The 19,136-nt window shown below is 51.8% G+C and overlaps 1 protein-coding gene across 1 annotated transcript in view; it reads left to right on the top strand.

The window, feature by feature from the left end:
• The window catches only part of STT3B (STT3 oligosaccharyltransferase complex catalytic subunit B), a 57,591-nt gene that overhangs the window by 13,552 nt on the left and 24,903 nt on the right, over positions 1-19,136 (top strand). Inside the window, exons 2-3 of the mRNA XM_044677235.1 lie at positions 9,314-9,422; positions 12,916-13,203. Coding sequence (XP_044533170.1) covers positions 12,931-13,203 — 273 coding nt within the window. The 5' untranslated portion in view covers positions 9,314-9,422; positions 12,916-12,930. The remainder of the gene's footprint in view (positions 1-9,313; positions 9,423-12,915; positions 13,204-19,136) is intronic.

Raw genomic sequence — 19,136 nt, 5'->3', positions numbered from 1 at the left:
TGGGAGAAGCCACCGCCAGCTCCCCAGCGTGAGGGGGAGGACGTCGGAGGGTACCAAGAGCCTGTGCCCTGCTGGGTGCCCGATGGGGGCGGCGCTCTTCCCTGCGTGGGCCGGAGGACCCCCAGGATCCTCTGGTCTCGGCGGCACGTTGGACGCTCCCTTGGGTCCCTCTAGTTTGCTGCAGCCTCCTCCAGGCATGGCGCCTCGTCTCACCCCGGGCTCTTCGGGCAGCCCAACATGGTTGGCTTGCTGGCTGTGCTCTCTGCCAGTTCATGTCCCGTACAAGGAGGAGTCGGCATTCTAGGCCTCTCCGGCGTCTGCACACCACTGGCAGAGGGCACGAGGAGAGCGGGAGGATGCGCCGCTTCCTGGCCGAGGCTCCCGGTGCTCCGGCCTCCGTCTCTCGGGGTGTCCTCGCCGGTTCTGCTCCTCGGTCTGAGTTACTTTGGCCTCCCGAGACGTTGCCCCTTGCTTCTCATTAGAGCCATGTTTCCATAGAATTTCTGTGACTCGGCCCAGCTGTGGCATCCCAAGCTTGGCTCCTTTTTCTGACCTTTTTGAAAATATGTCCCACAAAGGCCCAGAATTGCGCCTTTGCCTTTTTGGTGCGGGCGCTGGGCTTGGGCCCACCTCCGGCCGGCCCCGGGAGATCTCAGACGAGTCACTTAGTCACTCATCTGACAAATAAAGGAGTCGGACTGAGGGCTCCTCCAGGGTCTAGAACTAACGGCAATGATGGCTGATGGTTAGAGGGGCGGCTCGGCCATCTTCCCGGAGCTGCCAGAGGGACACACACGGGGAAGAGAAGTTCCGGCCCTCTCCGGAAGCGCTACACACATGGGCCTGGTCAGAGCGGGGTCTCGCGGCCCCCAGATGTCCCCCCTCAGCATGCTGCAGGCCGGCCTCGTCATGGGGAGCCCAGAGCTTCCCAAAGGGAAGGAAGGCCCGAAATGGCAGCCGTTCCCCCGCTGCAAGGAGCCGGTGTGTCATTAGCCATCTTGCACCCTTGGACTGCGTTCCCCAGCATCCCCCTCCCCTGCTGTCCTGACGGACGATGGAGGCGGGTATAAACTCTCCTCTCTCCGCCCACTGCCTTTCCTTCCTGGGCCGGGCCTTCCAAGCAGGTAGGTATTTTTGTTACCTTTTTATTCTTTTACTTCTGGTGATTATTAATAAATCTTATAAAAGATAATATTAGAGTTATCGTATATGAATTTTAGTTTTACACTGGCGCCATCCTCCATGAATGGACGGCACGAAGGACGGCTAAAAGGGAAGAGAACAGCTTCTTGCATCATAGAGGGCAGCCGTGGCTCAGCAGAGAGAGTGCCGGGAAGACTCACTTTCCTGAGTTCAAATCAGGTCTTAGACACTTTGCCCTGTTTTCCTCAGTTTCCTCATCTGTAAAATGAGCTGGAGAAGGAAAACCACTCCAGAATCTCTGTCAAGAACACCCTCGATGGGATCATGAAGAATTGGATGTGACTGAAACAAATGAACAGCAAACATCTCACACCTAATATGTGCCAGGACCGAGAGAGCCACCCTGGGAATGAGTAATATTATCCCCACTTCGTAGTGGAAACTGAGCAGACACAGATGAAGTGACTTTGCCTTGACGCCATAGCTAATGTCAGAGGCTGGATTTGAACTCGGGCCTTCTGGACTTTAGGCTGAGCGCCATCTGCTGCATCATCCTTGATACAGTAGTGCTGGGCTCCCACTGTTCACACTACCTTGGCCTTCATTCCATGGGACCCACTCCTTCCCCTTGGGGGGCATTAGGGAAAGGCAATTCGTCCCAGAGACCCCGACATCTATTTCGAGGCTTTCTAAATCCTTCCCGCTGTCCTGGAAACCTTTTCACCCACTTGCTACCTACAGTCACTGAGCCGATCAGCGCCCAGGATACAGAGCACCGCACTGGGGTTGTTGCCTTACGTTCCATCAGCCAATAGTGTGCCGTGATCCGTGGAATGCTGAGATACAGCGCCAAGGGAGCCCCACGCAGGGGCCGGAGCCCCACGCAGGGGCCCTTCCCGTGGCAGCAGGGAGAGACCACGCTGGGGCCTACAGAGCCGATTGCGTCTCCTGGGCTTTTCCCTTTCTCCAATGACTTCAAACCTGTTAGCTTTACTTTCAGCAGTATGTGAGGGAGCTAAAGATTGTTTAAATTCAGAATATTGTATTGTTTTTGTTCCTGGAGGTGGAGTGCAGTTTTTTGCCTTCAAACTTTCAGTTTGTTTAGTTATTGAATTTTTAAGACTTGGAGGAATGTGTAGTTACTTAGAGATAAATCTTATCATCCTTGCAAGTCCGGTTAAGAATATTTAATGATATTAATAATTAATAGGATAGATTTCTGTTTTATTTGGGGCACCTGTTCTTTCCATTGGTTAAATGTGGCCGTGCTAATGGAACAGAGTAGTTACTGAGACGGTGTTTTCAATTATTACATATAATTATTGATCGATACACGCATTGGGGTTGGTCGGGGGGCATCCGCAGCATCTGGAGGTGGCAGAAGCTGCCTGTGAGGGGCCTCTATGGCAGGGAATGAGGCGAGCAGGCAGGGGGGCTGCAGAGAAGTGAAGTCTCGCCTTGGGTAGCAGCTGTGGGGCCGTTCCCTTTGGGGCCTCCCAGGCCCTGCCGGCTCCCCGTGACGACACTCGCCCCCGTGATCCCCGCGGAGCACGTCACCCCAGTTGGCACTTGTGCAACTCAAAAATTTCTCCGGTGTTGTATGACAAAATAGATTCATTTCTTTATTCCATTTAAAGCTCTTACTGAGTATCCATCTTCCGGCGGGACCTCGTGGCCCTGCGCTCTGGCAGAACCGTCCCATCTCCGAGAGCGTCTGTGCAGGGAGTCCCGCGGGGCCTCCCCTCCAGGCAGAGGCTTCTGGAGAGCCTCGTCATGGGTCGCCCCAAACGAAGGGTTGGCATAAACCCGAGCACAGAGACGGGGATGGTCAAAAGATCCCTTTCATGATCGCGTTGGTCATTTCCCCAATTGGATTTTTTTTCTGTTTAATACAAGAAAGGCACCTCTATGTTCATGAAAAAATAAAGTGTCACTTTCTTGAGGGGCAAACCGTTATGAGGGTGCCCGCGGGGGGGCTTCCTCTGGAGATCTTTTCGGTTCTGGCCTGTGGAGTCTGAGAGACCTGGTGGGCCTCGGGTGGGCGATCAGGGCCCTGGAGACGTGCTGCCGTGACAGAGGGACGTGCCCCGAGCGGCCTCCCGGGGTGGCCGGCCATATGGAGGAAGAATTAGATCTGCTTCTAAATTTAGAGAAAGCGAACTCAGCCGCTCAGATAGCCACAGCCCGAGCCGGAGAGGCCGATCGCGTGACCCAGGAGGGAAGGTCGGCCTTCAGGCCATCCCCAGCCTGTCACGGGGAGACCTCGGCGAGGGGCCGGGCCTGGGCTGGGGGTCGGCCTGGTGCTCTACCCCAGACACGGGGGGCCGAGCAGGCGGGGGCCGTCCCCCAGGTGGGGCCCAGCGGATGGTGCGGCAGCCCAACGTCGGGAAGACGCGTGTGCGGGGCTCAAACCCAGGCTTAGCTACTCACCAGCTGTGGTCCTGGGCAAGTCACTGCATGGGCCGGCCTCCCTGCCAAGAGCCTCCCAAATGGGCTCCTGAAGGCTCTTCCACCAAAAGGACGAGCAATGGTCAGTCACGTGGCCGTGGGTGCCGCTTCCAGGGTTGTGTGAAAGTGTGTTTGACCGCTCCATCTTAATGCTGGGGACGGTGCTAAGGCGGAACAGTGCGGGGCTCACATGACTTGCCCAAGGAAGTGTCTGGGGTCAGATTTGAACCCAGGACCTCCATTCACTGAGCCACCTGACTGCCTCCCCCCCCCCCCCCCCCCCGCTTCACTTTTAAAAGCCTCAAGTATCCATCCTCACAGAGCTTAATGCTGGGAAAGACTTCCTGGAGGAGGCAGCCCTGGGGGTGGGGCACGAAGGCCAAACAGCCCTTTGTACTGGAGCTGGGAGCCAGCGCAGTTTAGGGAGCAGGCAGCGACTCGGCTTCCTGGAGGTGTTTCCAGATAGAAACCGGCCTAGCTTTTGTGCCCGTCTGCTGTGTGCTCGCACTGCCCAAGACCGGACAGACAGGGACCCCGCGGTGTAGGTGGACCCCACAGGCAGACATGAGGGGCCTCTCCCACCCCCTGGTGTCTGGGAATCGAGACGGTCCCGAAACCTGAAGAGAAGAAGGGAGCGGAAGGTCTTGGCTGTGAGTTTCTCTGAGGCACTTCTAGGCTCTCTGGGAAACCTTTGGACCCCGAGAGATGAGTGACCAGAGGACAGGCCGCCTCCAGGAGAAAGCCAGGCGAGCGACGGGCGGAACAAGCCTGAATCACGGCTTCCCTCATTAGACTGGCAAAGCGGGCAGAGACGGAGAATGATGGCTCCGGGGGTCGGGGGGAGCTGGGCCAGGGAAGGGCAGGAGCCGCCAGCAGAACCGTCATCTTTATTGCAGTTCCTGCAGCAAAAAGTTGGAAACGGGAAGCGGGGCCTGTCCTGGGTGGTGTTGGAACAAGCGAGCCTCTACGCCGGAGCACGCTCGGGCCCTAGAAAGAGGAAATGCTTTCAGAATCCTGGGAGACTCGAAACGATTCACTTAACAAAAACACGATTATAAGCACTTTGAAAGACTTTGGAGCTCGGGCTGGCTCAGTGGGCCCAGAAGGAAACCCGCCCGCGGCGCCCTCCAGGGGACACCAAAGCTTTTCGGGGGCCGGAGCTCAGCGTGCTGATTGGTTTTGTTTTTCTTGCGTTCCCGGGGAGAGGGGAAGGGGAGGGATTTGGAACCGAAAATAAACTCTTAAAAAAAGAATTCCACATTCTGATAGGGATGAAAAAGAAAAACTTCACTTTCTAGCAGTGACCCCCAAAGTCGGGGCCCTGGAGCCTGTTGTGGGGCTCCGTCCTCGTCCATCTCCCCATCCTTCTCCCCTCTCACAAGCGGCCCTCCGCGGGCACTCGGACCCTCTGCTCCGGCCCCAGCTTCTAACATTGACTCCCGCACCGTTTCTATTTGGTTAGGATGCCGCTGGTTTGAAATATAAATAGTACTGCTGGTTAGTCTTGTCCGTCTATTTTAAAATTAATGAAAATGTTTCTGGCTTTCAGAAACTTGAGGGTTCCATTACAAATCCAGTTTTGCTTTTATAGAGGAATTCCCGTAGGTGGCTCCGTTCCCTCGCTTCAGCACTTCTTACATCCAGAGCCTTTATTTATTTCTCTTTTTACAGTTACATGTAGAAGCACTTGGACAGGTATTGTTTAATATTTCAAAATTCAGATTTTGTCCCTCCCTCCTCTCCCTGCCAGGGTGAATCGTCTGAGAGGGGTTAAGACCCGTCTGGTGCACACTCTGCCTTTCCGTGTCCGTCGCTGTCCCACACACGAGAAATCTCTCGAAGTCTGCTGAAAGGCGGCCCCCTTGGAGCTGCCCCACATGCAGCCATCCTCCCTTTCTCCGGCCGCCCCATCCCGGGCCCCTCGTGGGGAGGCCGGCTTTGCTGCTCACCACTGACGGCCGTGCCGTAGTTCTATTCCTGTCTACACGGGGCTCCTGGCTCCGCCCCAGCCCACACCGCTCTTCCCAGCTTTCTCTCAACTCATCCCGTTCCTCGTTTCTTTTGGGGCAGTCGTGCTCCCTCCTGACCCCACGCCCCAGCGGGCTCAGCCTTCCCTGAGCGACGGACCGCCAACCCCTCCGTTGGCAATTCTTTGCCAAAACTAAAAGAGCTTTAAAAATAGGCTTGCACCGGCGGGTCCTTTTCCCTTCTCTCCCACAGACTCAGTGGTGGATTTGCCCTTTGGGCCTGCTTCCGGCCTGGCTGCACCCGCTCACAGTTCTACCAACAGTGCATCAGTGTCCCAATTCTCCCACATCCTACTTTTTTTTTTGCCACATGAGCCAGTCTGATAGGTGGGGGGAAGGGGTACCCTCAGAGTTCTTTTGATTTGCATTTCTCTTAACGGTAATTTGGCTGGGGCTTCCGGGGAGCTCACGCTGAGGGGGGACATCCATGCAGGCTGCCTCTGCCAAAGCTGCCCTGTAAGCGGGACCGAGACTCTCCAGGCATCTTCCCGGGCTCAGGCTCTGTGTGGGGGGCTTGCAGAGCCCATTTGTGGGGGCCATTGACCGATCGCAAGAAGAGTCTGGAGAAGGCAGGCTTGTTTGCTGATCCTTATTGCTGGGAGTGTGCTGCATGCCAGGGAACTGCTAAGGCAGAAGAAGGCCATCCACTGCCCCCCAGAAGCTCCCCCTCAAATCCGGGGCGGCATTGCCGTCTGCGCCAAAGGCAGCTGCACCACCAGGACCTTCGCTGACGCCCTTGACATTCTCCTCTGGAACGGACCTTCTGTTTCCTGTCCCCTCACCCCCTAGTCTGCCTAATTTCTTTGCATTTTAAGATATTTTCAGTCTTATCTATGCTAGAAAGGGGTTTTCTTTGTGGACAATTGTTGCTTTCCCCCCACTATTCTGTGGGCTGGTTTGGTTGGCAGGCAGTTTATTTTTAAGTATTTAAATTGATAGTGCCTTTTTCCCTTTCTTTTTTGAGAATGATAGAACCTTAAGAGTTAGAAAAGGACCCCAGTGGGGCAGCTGGGTAGCTCAGTGGATGGAGAGCCAGGCCTAGAGACGGGAGATCCTGGGTTCAAATCTGGCCTCAGACACATCCCAGCTGTGTGACCCTGGGCAAGTCACTTGATCCCCATGGCCCACCCTTACCACTCTTCTGCCTTGGAGCCAATACACAGCATTAATGCTAAGATGGAAGGTGAGGATTTTTTTAAAAAAGAAAACAAAAAAAAGAAAAGGACCCCAGATATCATCTTGTCTGGTCTGTAATATATGTGAGCTATTCCTTCTATCGATAATATTCCATTCAGAGAATTTCTGTGAGGAGTGAGGGAGAGAGTAGAGGCGCAGAACAGCCTGAGATGGTATTGTCTGAGGACCAGAAAGAGACCTTGGGATGGGGGGAGATACTAGACCTAGTCTGTGACCCTGAAGGCAGAACCAAGCAGTGGGCAGAGAACCAAGAAGGAATCTTGTCCTTTGAAGTAACAACAAATAATGCTTCTCTTGAGTTTTATATTTGACAGTCAGGAATACTTGGAAATCATTCAAAGTCCTCCCCTGAAGATTGTACTCCCTTTTGCTAGATAGGCGATTCTGGGGTGTGATCCTAGCTTCTTTGCCTCTAGAAAATCTTATTCTAAGTGCCCTGCTGCTTTGATGTAGAAACGGCTAGGTCTTATGTGATCCTAACTATAGCTCCACTATATTGGAATCATTTCTTCATGGCTGTTTGTAATAGCTGCTCCTTGACCTGGGGGCTCGGGAATTTGGCTCTCATATTGCTGGGAGTTTACATTTTAGAATCTCTTTTAGGAGGTGGCCAGTAGATTCTTTCCATTTCTATTTTACCCTCTTATTCAAGAATATTGGGGCAGTTTTTCTTGATAATTTATTGGAAGCTTTTAGGTAGTTAAATAATACCTGAATTATCTCTCCTGTATCTATTTTCCAGGTCAGTTGTTTTTCCAATGAGATGTTTCTTTTTTCTTTTGATTTTGTTTTATTCTTTATTGATGTCCCACAGAGCCATTAGCTTCCACTTACCCAGTTCTGATTTTTAGGACATTATTTTCTTCAGTGAGCTTTCTTACTACCTTTTCCATTTGGTCATTCTACTTTTTGAGGAGGAGTTGTTCTCTTCATTGAATTTTTGTATATCCCATGTGACCCATAATACTATTACTAAATTTTTTTTTCCCCAAATACTTCTTAAGGAATTCTCTCCAGTGAATCTTTGTGCCTCTTTTACCATTTGACCTGTTCTGTTTTTTAAGGTGTTTAAATTTTTTAATATATTTTTTAGTATTAGTAAAATTAGTACTTCATATTTAGTGGTATTTTTTTTTAGTATTTTTAAAATCAAATTTGAGACTTTTTTGTCGTGATTTTCTTGAATCATTCTCATTTTTTTCCCAAATTTTTCCTGTATGTCTCTTTATTTCATTTTAAAATTCTTCTTGTGTTCTTCCCAGAGTTGTTTTTGAGCCTGAGACCAATTTACGTTTTCTTTGAGGCTTTGGATGTGACAGTTTTGACTTTATCTTCTTCTGAGTTTGTGCTTTGATCTTTCCTGTCACCAGAGGAACTTTCAGTGGTCAGGTTTGCTCATTTTTTTCCAACTTATTTCTTGACTTTTAACTTAACTTTTAACTGAGCTCCATTCTTGAGGGGAAGAGGGCACTATTCCAAGCTTCAGGGTTTTATGCCACTGCTTTTGGGGCTCGTTGTGGTGGTCCACAAGTTTTCAGTTACTATGATTTAAGGAGAGGCATGTTTACTCCTCTCCATATAGGCCCTCTTTTCCATCCTGGGTCCCTGCTTCCCTGGAGCCGCTGGTGCTCTTCTTTGCCCTGGGACTGCAGCCCACAGATGGGCAGTGGCACAGAGTCCTGCTCTCTGTCAGTGCCTGCTGACCCATTGTCTAGCCACCGTGGCCTAGAAGTTCTGGAACGAGGTGCCACTGATTCTGGCTTGGGCTCACCCAGCTCACACCCTGTTGCCACAGGCCTTTCCTGACATTGTTCTGGACATTTCTTTAGCCCCCATCGTCTGTGAGTTCTGCTGCTCCAGAATTCATTTGGGAGACAGAGTTTGTGAGAAGTTGTGAGATCTGAGGAGAGACCCTGCCTTTCCTCTGCCACCTATAACATAATCTTTTTAGAGGAAAATACTTATTGGAGGGTTTTAATAAAATTATTGTGTGTACTGGCTATCTATTTCCAGATTCTTCTTCAAATGGACAATTTAATATAGTCCTATGAGAAGGAAAAAATTATTAGCTAGTTCTTATAGAATTTCCCTGCTAATAAATTGACAAATTGATAGATCCATTGTTCCATCCTGCCCCCTTCCCCTAGCACCAGGGACTAACAAATAAATGGCTCCTGTGAAAGCTACACAGAGATAGTTTAGCTATTTGGTCAGATACAGTTAGATAAGGGATTCTTAAACTTTTTTTTGTGTCCAGGACCCTATGGCAGTCAGTCTGGTCAGATACATAAAATAAAAAAAGGATTATGAGGAAAACTAATTTTTATAAAATAGTTGTCAAAAACACTTTAAAAAAAAACAACCCAAGTTCATAGACCTGGTAAAGAACTCCTGATTAGATAGATTTATTTTCCCTTTTTTTGGGGTGCTACTATGTTTAGCTTTTCTGATATTTTGATAAAAATAAAATAATGTACCTTTCCCCCTTCTTTCTCCAGGTTTAACTATAGATCAACACATCATCTTGCATCCCACGGGTTCTATGAATTTCTAAATTGGTTCGATGAAAGAGCATGGTATCCGCTAGGAAGAATAGTAGGTGGGACGGTAAGTATCTAAGATAAAATCTTTATTAATTTTATAAATTAGTGAGCAATCAATTGTTTTATTAAATTTGTCTTTTTGGAAGATGGGTACTTGAGGATTGTTTGCATCATAAATATGGATTTTCTTTTTTCAGCGATGGCAGGGCTTTTGATTGCATTGACCCTCGATTCTTGTGTCTTCATGTCCTATTTCTAGAATTGGCCGCCCTCAAGATCAGCATCTTAAGAGTTTTGGCATGCCCAGATTTTAGCAGAACATTTAGCAGCGTCTTTTCTTCTTCTTGGGGGAAGATGCAGAGCGATGAGAGATTGGGGGGTGGGCTGGAGGGCAGCAGGAGACCCCCGGGGTGGGCACCTAAGAATGCCTCCAGGAGAAGCGGGAACAGGCCCGGCCCAGCTCGTGGCGGGCTGCTGGGGAGCTTCTGGTTCTGCTTTGGAGGGGCTGCTGGGGAAAAGGGGGAGCCAGAGGAACAGGGGTGCGTCCGGGTCTGCCCCGCTGGGAGACGGCTGCTAGAGCGAGGCCAGCTCGCTGAGGTTGGGGAGGCAGCAGGCCGGGGCGCCCGGCGCGGGGGAAGCAGCAAGCCGGGGCTGAGCGGCCACCACCCTTCCCTGACCACAAGGGCCGGGCAGAAGGAGCGGGAAGAGGAGCCTCGGCGCGTCTGAGTGGAGGCCTCTCGGCACGTGTGCCGTGCCGCCTGCAGCGAGCTGATCCAGAGGCTGAGCTCCGAGGAGGAGCGGCTCCGGCCAGCGCCGCGCCTAGTCTCTAAGGAGGACCCCCAAGCCCGGCTGCTCCGCTTCAGAGCTCGCCTCCAAAGCGTTAGCAGCCGAGCTGGCTGTTTGTGGAGCTGAAGAGAAAGCCGGAGCTTTAGAGCGCAGGTGCTTGTTCTGTCACTGCAGTGTGGAGGTCCCAGAGCCAGACCCTCACAGAGGACGAAGGTGGGCTTCCGAGCAGGCAGGGAAAGCGGGTACGTGACGGGTAGGATTCGAACCCAGCTCACCCTCGGAGCGAACGTTGCTGCTGCTTCTCCCAAAATACACTGGTCCAGACGATGTTCTCGAGGGCCAGATTCGATTCTTTCTCCGTCATTCCTAGAACGGTGCTCCACGCTGTCTTGTAGCGTTCCTCGAGTCAGTCTGGGCAGAAGCGAAAGCACGGCAGGCGTTGGAAGGCTCTTCCCAACCCATTTCCACCCGGCCGTCATCAGTAAGAATCCAAAGGAAGATGGCTTGTCTAGACACGGCCTATGCTGACATGACATTCCGTGTTTTAATGTAGTTGTGGATGGGAGTGTTCTTTAATGCTACCTAAAGTTCTGTAAGCGCTGGTTCTGTTTTCTGCTTCTCAGCATTGGGATTCCCTCTCGTTGTTGGGTCTCGCTCCGAGGGTGGTGCCGGCCACTTTTCTTCTGATCTGATTTTAAGGGCAGACCCTTTCAGAACGAAGACACGGGCCCTTCCAGGCTTCTTGCCCCGGACTAGCCATTGCAGCCCTTGACAGCACCTTCCCGTAAACTCGCTGGTGGGGCACGCAGGCATCGCTAATCCTTTCTCCTTTGGGAACGAATGATTTCTCCAGGAATGACTAACTCTGTTGTAGCTTCTCCAAGCAGCGACTCAAAGGAAAAAATGGACCTTCCACAAGACTAGAAAAATAAAACAAGAGATAAAAAAATGAAATAACTCTGGAAGAAAGAATTGTAAGGATATAGCTTAGAGAAGGAAGTATTAAACTCTGATAATTAACATAGGCCAAACAAATCAGCAACTCCATGAGACGGGAAGAAATCTTGAACAAAATTATAAGGTTGAAAAAGTAGAAGAAAAACTAAAATATCTAATTAAAAGGGATCTGGAAAGTAGGAAAAGGAAAGATTTTAAAAGTCCTCAAACTCTGTAAAAACCTTAATTAAAAAAAAAAAAACTGAGCTCTATTTCAAGAAAAGATAAATCGAAACTATAGGGCAAAATGAGGATAAGAAAGAATTCTTTAATTGCATCCTAAATGAAGCCCCAAGAAAGAAAGTCCTAGAAATAACCAAAACCCGGAGCTTCCGTGTGAAAGAAAAAATCCCATAGAAGGCCCAGAAGAAGCCGTGCCATGACCCAGGATCCCCAGTGAGGATGGTGGGGCCCAGCAGCTTCTCCAGGCTTGAGAGGGGGTCTCGGAGTCTGGCCTTCCTAAGCGTAATGGAGGGAGGGAGAGACCTGGGATGGAAGAGGACGCCTAGGAAGGCCCATTGGGAAGGGGGTGCAGGAGGAGATGGCAGAACCGACGTTTTAATGGGCTGAGAAGAAGCACGAGCCTCTTCAGGACCTTCGTGTCTGCTCGGGATCATGAGAGAAGCGAGGAAGAGAAGCTCGCCGGGACACGGGCCGTGTCTGTGTGAGGAGCCCGAAGGGGAGGCCACAGGAAGGGTGTCTGGCAGAAATGGAGGAGGGGGTGGCTATTGCTGGGGCTCACTATTGAGGGATCCAGCGGCGGGCACTGTACGAACATGAGGAAAGAAGGTGGCTAGAGGAGGGGAAAGCCCGTAACATGGGGGGAACACCCGGAGCTCAACAGGGAAGTAAGTGGGGCCAGAGTGGGGCATAGAGGAGCGGGAAGAGCGGAAAAAACCTTCCCAATCCTCAAGGGCTGGTGAAAGGGAATTGGGGGGGGTGCAAAGGATGGTCAGAGGGAATGCCTGGGACACCTGGGGACAGGCTGTGAGAAGTGGGCAAAGAGGAGACTCCGGGGAGGTCAGGCCCCAACAGGCCTGGCGTAAAGAAGAGCAGCAGCCTGCCTCCCAGAGGAGGCTTCAGGGGCTGCCCGTGTCTTCTTCACAGCAAGAGTGTTTTCTTTTGGAGAGGGAGGAAATGGGAAGGTCAGCAATAGAGATGTCTCTTCTTCCTGCCACCCCCGATAAAGGATTGTTGAAACATTTTTTTTAATGCCCAGAACAATTTCAGAAAGAAGTATAGACAAGTGTGACAAGTTTGAAAAGTAGTTTGTGAAATGTGACATAATTTTTTCAATATTTAACCAAAACTCTGAGGCATCTGGGCAGCACATGCTGGACCCAGAGTCAGAAAGACCTGAGTTCAAATCCAGCTTCAGACACTTCCTGGTTGTCTGACCTTGCACAAATTCTCCTAACCCTGTCAGCCTCCATTTCCTTGAGTGTAAAGTTGCAATAATAACAGCATCTCCCTGGAATGTCATGAAGATAAAATGAGATAATAGTGGTAAAGTGTTTTGTAAATCATAAAGCTTTGTAGAAACGTCTGCTATTAAATCGAGCTGAGCAGAGCAGAGATTCATGCTTTCATAGGTGGTCCTGGGTTCGGCTCTCTCTATGGAAATACTTTTTAAAGTTCAAAACAGTAAAAAAAAATGTTAATAGGAAAAGAGCTTATTGTTGTACGTCGTTTGTTTTGTTTTTGTTTTCTTTTCTTTTTTAGCAGTTTTATGGCCTTCAATATTGGCTCATTTGTACTTTTCCCCTCTCTGTTAGGTCTATCCAGGCTTGATGGTGACGGCTGGCCTCATCCATTGGATTTTAAACATGCTGAATATAACTGTCCACATACGAGACGTGTGCGTGTTCCTGGCGCCCATCTTTAGCGGCCTCACATCCATTTCTACTTTCCTGCTCACCAGAGAACTGTGGAACCAGGGCGCGGGCCTGCTGGCCGCCTGCTTCATCGCCATCGTGCCGGGCTACATCTCGCGCTCGGTGGCCGGGTCCTTCGACAACGAAGGCATCGCCATCTTCGCCCTGCAGTTCACGTACTACTTGTGGGTAAGTCGCCCGTGTGCGCCTGGCGGCGCCCAGCTCTACCCACGCGCAATGCTTTTCCGGAAATGGAAGGCTTTTAACTTGGGGTTCTGGGTTCAGGTTTCAGTACTCGTGTGTAGGCACCGTCGCCCGTTTCCCCGGTTCTCTAGGAAAGAACGGCCTGAGGCTTGAAAGGGTTGTCTGGCGACCAGCCCAGTGACCGCATTGCCCGGCAGCACGCGCAGCCTCCAAAATACAAGAAGAGGCCAGCGCTGGGGCCTCCTCCGAGGGGCCCTGCCTGGGCCGTCCCTTGGCCCCTCGCTCTCCTGGCCCGCTGCAGCTTCCTTCCTGATCAGCGTTGGCGGCGGACGGCAGGGCTGCGCTCTGAGCCGGGGCCCGTTTCCCAGCAGGCTTCAGAACGTTGCGCCGGCTGGTCACGTCCCACCCGTGACCATCCCTCGAGGGCCCAGTGGCCGGGCAGTTCTGGGGTGTAGAAGCCCCAGGAGCCGTGCTCAAGCCTGGGAGCGTTTCACAGGGGATCTCCTCTGGCTGCAGGTTGGGGTGATGGCGAAGTCCAGGAAAGAGTCGGGGGACCAGCCGGCCCTCCTCCCTCCTCCTCCTCCCCTCCTGCAAGGCCCAGCCCTGGAGCCCCCTTCAGGGCCTTCTCCTGTCTGCTTGGAGAGGCCACTTTCCTTGGGCTCCTGCTGGTCTGTCCAGACCCCAGCCTCGTGCTGCCCGTGAGGGGGACCCTAGAGGAGCTGAGATGGGCTCCTCGCCATCCACCGGCCTCTTGTGCTGAGAGGATTCGGGGAGGCCGAGGACGGCGGCTCTCCGGTCTGCGGTGTCGGGATCGGCAGCCCTGCTGTCTAGCGAAGGCACGAGGCCACGGCCAGGCTGCGCCTCCGTGAAACGGCCCCTCCTCTGGGATCGCTTGTCCGGGGCCTTGTCTGAGCCTCTGCCCCAGGGCCGGGCCTTGCTGCTCCGTTTTCCTTTGACTCTGGGCTGTCTCAGAGCTCTTCGTCTGCTTTGTCCCGAGGGAGGCCCGAGTCGGAGCTCTCCAAATCCCCCACGTTGTCTGGCCTCGGGCGCAGACCTCGCGGCCGTGCACGAGCACGTGTGCGTGTCTGGTGGCCGCAGCTTCTCGGCGGGGTCAGGAGGCCTCAAAGCTCTGCCGCGACACCCGCTCGGCCGCCAGCTTCTTTGCCATCCATGCTTGAGCCATCTCAGGGGCAGTTTGGTCCCCAGGCCAGGGGCGGGACGTCCTCTGAGAGGCGCCCTGGGGGGGAGGCTGGGGTCAGGCCGGAAACCCCGAATCCTTCATTCTTGAGACGGAGCCTCCTTCCCCAGCCCCTTCCGGGGCAGCCGAGCAGCCTCCCACTCTGGACGGCCAGCGGACCTTCCCAGAAGCCGGCCAGGCCAGTGAAGGAGATGCCCCTCCAAGAGCGGCGCAGGGTGGGCCCAGGAGAGCCCGCGCTGGGCCCCGGCCTGGGCAGGCTCGGCCGTCTGTGCCACAGCGCCGGGCTACGGTGCGCCCGAGCTCTGCTGGGAGGACCTCCGGAGGGGCTGCCCGAGAGCGCGCCAAACTGGCTTCTGGAAGGCAGCCCCGGCCGGGCGCTTGAACGCGGGCTCAGAGCGTGCCGGCTCCGTGTCCAGTCACCGGGTTGGGTGGCGCCTTGGCAGCTGTGCCCTTTCTGTCCTCTCAGGCCTGCTGGCCGTCCGGATGCGGGCAGCGAAGCCTGCGGAGGCTCCGGCTGTCTCCTCGAGCGTTTTCTGCCCGTGGCGGCCCACGTCTAGCCCTGACTAGCCCCGAAGCTCGTCCTGCTCCTGCCGGAGGCCTCGTCCAGCTTTGGGTCTGCGCGTGAGGGCTCCAGGCGGGCCAGAGGACGCCGTAAACGGATCTGGGGGGCCAAAGGGCCGCATCCTAGCAGTGAAACGTTTTCATTTCTGAGACGGCCAAAAGGGATGACAGAATGGCCTGAGCCGGGCTCTCCGGCATCCCCGAGTTAGAAGACTGTGAAAGTGGTGGGGCTCCAGCTGGGCCTCGGAACGCCTTCGGAGCTCTGCGTTTGGGCCTTGCGTGCGGCCCGAGCCCTGTCCTCTCCCTTCGCCTTCGCTCTCTGCGGAGGTCTTCAGGCCGCAGCAGAGGCTGCTCCGGATTTCCTCTTCTCGATGGCATCCCCCTCCGGGAGTCCTCCTGGCTGCCCCCTCTGCTCCTGGGATCCCTTTTCTTTTCCTGTTCGCCTCCCACCTCTCCGGCCCAGCCCTGTGACCGCGGGCCTCCTCGCCCATCTCCTGGGCCCGGTCCTGGCAGTCGCCCTCTTGGCTCGCCTCCCTGCCAGCTCAGAAGGCATCCGCTGCTCCTGCCAGGGAAGTCGGAGGCTCCTCCATGGGGCAGCACAGCGTGGGGGGGATCAAGCCGGGGCGGCCTCCTTCCGCCTCCTGGTTTGTTCTGCCCGGCTGGGAGCAGCGCCCCGACTGCTTCTCTTTTTTGTCAGGCCTTTTCTATGGAAATTGGGTCTCTGGGGACTCGTCAGGGGAGCTTCCCCTGAGGAAGGGGAGAAGATCCTGGTGGGAACCTCCTTTGTGGCCGGCCCCTTCCCCAAACGGAAGTCTCTGCCGCCATTCGTGATTGGTTCGTCCGGTCTGCTTATCTGCGGCGGCACACGCAGGACTCGGGCCAAGCCAAGGTCCCATGACTGACCCGCTAAACGGACAGCTTTGACACCCTTCAAGGCTGTTGGTGGGCCGCGTGGACGCCTTTTCTTAAGCAGGTTTCCGTGATGCGGCCCATTGCTTAGCCTCTGATCTGGGACCAGACTTACCCACACACGATCCAAATGTACCTGCGCCAGGGAGGAGCCATTTTCCCTGATGGTAGTCAGTCCATCCACTTTGGGGAGTTTTCAATGAAAGGAGTTCCTGGGCCATTAGAGGATTGTGGATGTTTTGGATACGTTTCGTAGCCTTTTCTGATGTGGGCCAGAAGAGACTGTTGTAGTGCTATATCCAGATCTGGATGTTTCTGTCATTCTGCTGGAGATTATTAGTGCAATAGACAGAGGGCACGGCCTGGAGTCAGGAAGACCTGAGTTCAAATTTGGCTACAGAGACTAACTTATCAGTGTGTCCCTGGACAAGTCACTCAATGTGCCCGCCTCCATTTCTTCACCTATAAACAAGGATAATAACAGCGCCTAGTTCCCAAGGTTGCTGTGAAGATCAAATAAAATAGTATTTAAACGTTCTTTGAACAGGGCCTGACACAATTTAGGCTATATATTAATATAATGCTTACTCTCTGCCCCTAATTCTAGACAATTCCTTCTCGGTGTAGCGGTGTAATAATATCTTTATCAGAGTTTGCCGTTGTACATGAGACTTCCGACTCACTGGAAGTGAAGGCGCCCTAAAAATCTTTTGGGGAAAGGGGTGCTTGACCTTCTAAAGAGTCCCCAGCCTTATGGTTTTAGTATAGTCTTTTTTTTTTTTTTTAAACCCTTGTACTTCGGTGTATTGTCTCATAGGTGGAAGAGTGGTAAGGGTGGGCAATGGGGGTCAAGTGACTTGCCCAGGGTCACACAGCTGGGAAGTGTCTGAGGCCGGGTTTGAACCCAGGACCTCCCGTCTCTAGGCCTGGCTCTCAATCCACTGAGCTACCCAGCTGCCCCTTTAGTATAGTCTTAAATGAAAAAAGTGATTTTTATCTCCGCCCGTTTTCCCTGATGGTAGTCCATCCACTTTTTGAAGTTTTCAATGAAAGGAGTTCAACTTTCAATTTCTTTGTATTATCTTGTCTGTGACAAGGATTTTTTCTTCATAGGATGTTTTAGTAGCTTTTTTTTTTAACTGGCTGTATCCGTTTTGCTTCAGCTTATCAAGCAGTTTACAAACACACTAGAAGGTTCTGTCACAACTCCTCCAAATTCGGGATTTTTCTGAAGGCTCTTTCTCATTTTCTGAGGACCAAAGGAGGCCGTTTTACTATAAGAACTTGTCCACCTCGTTGCTTGTTTTCAGTCATATGTCAAACATGAGTAGGGTGGATCCTTTTTCATGGAGGGCCTTTGAATGCTTCTGGAAACACTTGACCGCCCCATAGATGAGCAGTCACTGCAATATCTTTAACAGTCATCGAAAGGTGCTTTTTAAAGGCTACGCTTCCTCGGAGTGAGATCCATTCCTTAAAATCCCAGCCGTGACACGACAGCCTTCATCAACTAACTACTCCTCATGGTCATCTGGTCAGGATAAGATGGCCGGACACAGGACTGACTGCTGCTGTGACAAAAAGAGTCTCCCAGGGCCGTTTGTCTCCAAAGATCCATCCGCTGCTGCAGTCTGGTCTGCTGCTCTGCCCTCCTCTCTGTGTTTTTATCTCCACCAGATCGTTCCAATAATGGTGCAGCCTTTACTGTTTCTCCTCATTTCTCTGGAGACCTTTTGTTGTCTCAGAGTGGACTTTAATGAAATACGACCTTGTTCATCTCGAGGATAACCCCAGATCCTAAATTTCATCCTTTTTTGCCATGACCTAATCATAAATGGTGACTTAATTCTTATATAAATCATGCGTTCTTGGATGGCAAGTGAACACCTACAAAATTGATTCAACTTCATGAGTAGGTTTTTTCTAGTTGTTGTTCAGTTGCATCGGTCATCCCCAACTCTTTGTGACCCCATTTGGGGTTTTTTGACAAAGATACTGGCGTGGTTGGCCATAATCCTCTCCAGCTCATTTTATAGTTGAGGCAAACAAGGTTTAATGACTGAGGTCAAATTGGAACGGCCCTGCTTTGCTGGTCTTTAGATGGAGTGTAGATCAAGCTAGTTTATTAATAATCATTTGGGCCCCTTTGCTGATGCCCTGGGATTTCCCAAACGTACCACCATGTAGTCTCAAGGAAGAGTCATTTTGTCTTTACCAGTGTTTATACTTTGTTTTCTTTTTCTGGGTATTGTCGTTCACATTTCTGGACACCCTCTAATAGTGTTCTGGGTCATTGAATACTTGGTCTGCTCCGCACGACAAATTAAATTCTACTGGAGAAGTCCCTCGTAGCAGCACAATGCCCCGAGACGTGGTGAAGAAGGATGCAGGGAAGACGAGCTTCTCCGAGGGGCGGCCCGGCGAGCTTCTGTTCAAACTGGCATAGGTCAAAGCGAGAGCCCCTCCTCCTCAGTCCTTTCCCTTTGGGGCTCGCATCTCCAGCCTGCCAACCATGCAAATGCTGGGTTCTTTGGGCTGCTCCTGAGGGGGACCTTTTTTAGGAGCAAGACCTGAAGACATTCTGTCCTTTGACAGTGGATGGGCAGGCGGAGTTCCTCTGATGGAGATGTCTCCAGAATGGGGCTCGAGGAGGCCTTTCCAAATGTATTAGAAAGTAAACATTGGCTACTTGGCCTGGGGAATAGCCTCGTCTCCTAGAAATCACTCAGTGGAAGGGATCGGAGCCTTCCGTTAGGAGTTTACCCTTCTTCAAATTGTCATAGTTCAGACACATGAAACTCCATTCACTGACAAAGTCTAACAGTTTAAATATTGAACACGTGGTAGTAAAGATTATCGAGCCAGGGTGGAGGATGAATGCATAAGGAATAAATGAGAATGAAGTGAAGCGGCTGCCTTTCATTCCAACTTTGGTTTTAGTATTTCATGTGTCTATTAGAAATTAGAAAATTGTATCACTTTCCTCAGAACTCCAATTAAATTTGAATTGAAGCTTCCTAGGAAAATTCATGGGCTCTAAACTCAGTAATAGTATTATATTTTAAACTCAGAGGAATGCTTATTAACGTGTCATTTTTCTAAGCCTCTCTAATTCAATCATTTTTAACTTCAAAATTTAGGACAATTACTTCTTTTGTCAAATCCATTGCTCTTGAGCTTTTCCTCTTTGCTGTATTAATTTTCATTACCCAGAAGTTTCCCATTGATTTTCTCAGCTCTAAGTAAAAAT

This window comes from Gracilinanus agilis, chromosome 5, assembly GCF_016433145.1.
Source record: "Gracilinanus agilis isolate LMUSP501 chromosome 5, AgileGrace, whole genome shotgun sequence".
Taxonomy (NCBI): domain Eukaryota; kingdom Metazoa; phylum Chordata; class Mammalia; order Didelphimorphia; family Didelphidae; genus Gracilinanus; species Gracilinanus agilis.
Note: the sequence above shows the minus strand (reverse complement) of the source record. Positions and strands in the feature narration are given on the sequence as shown.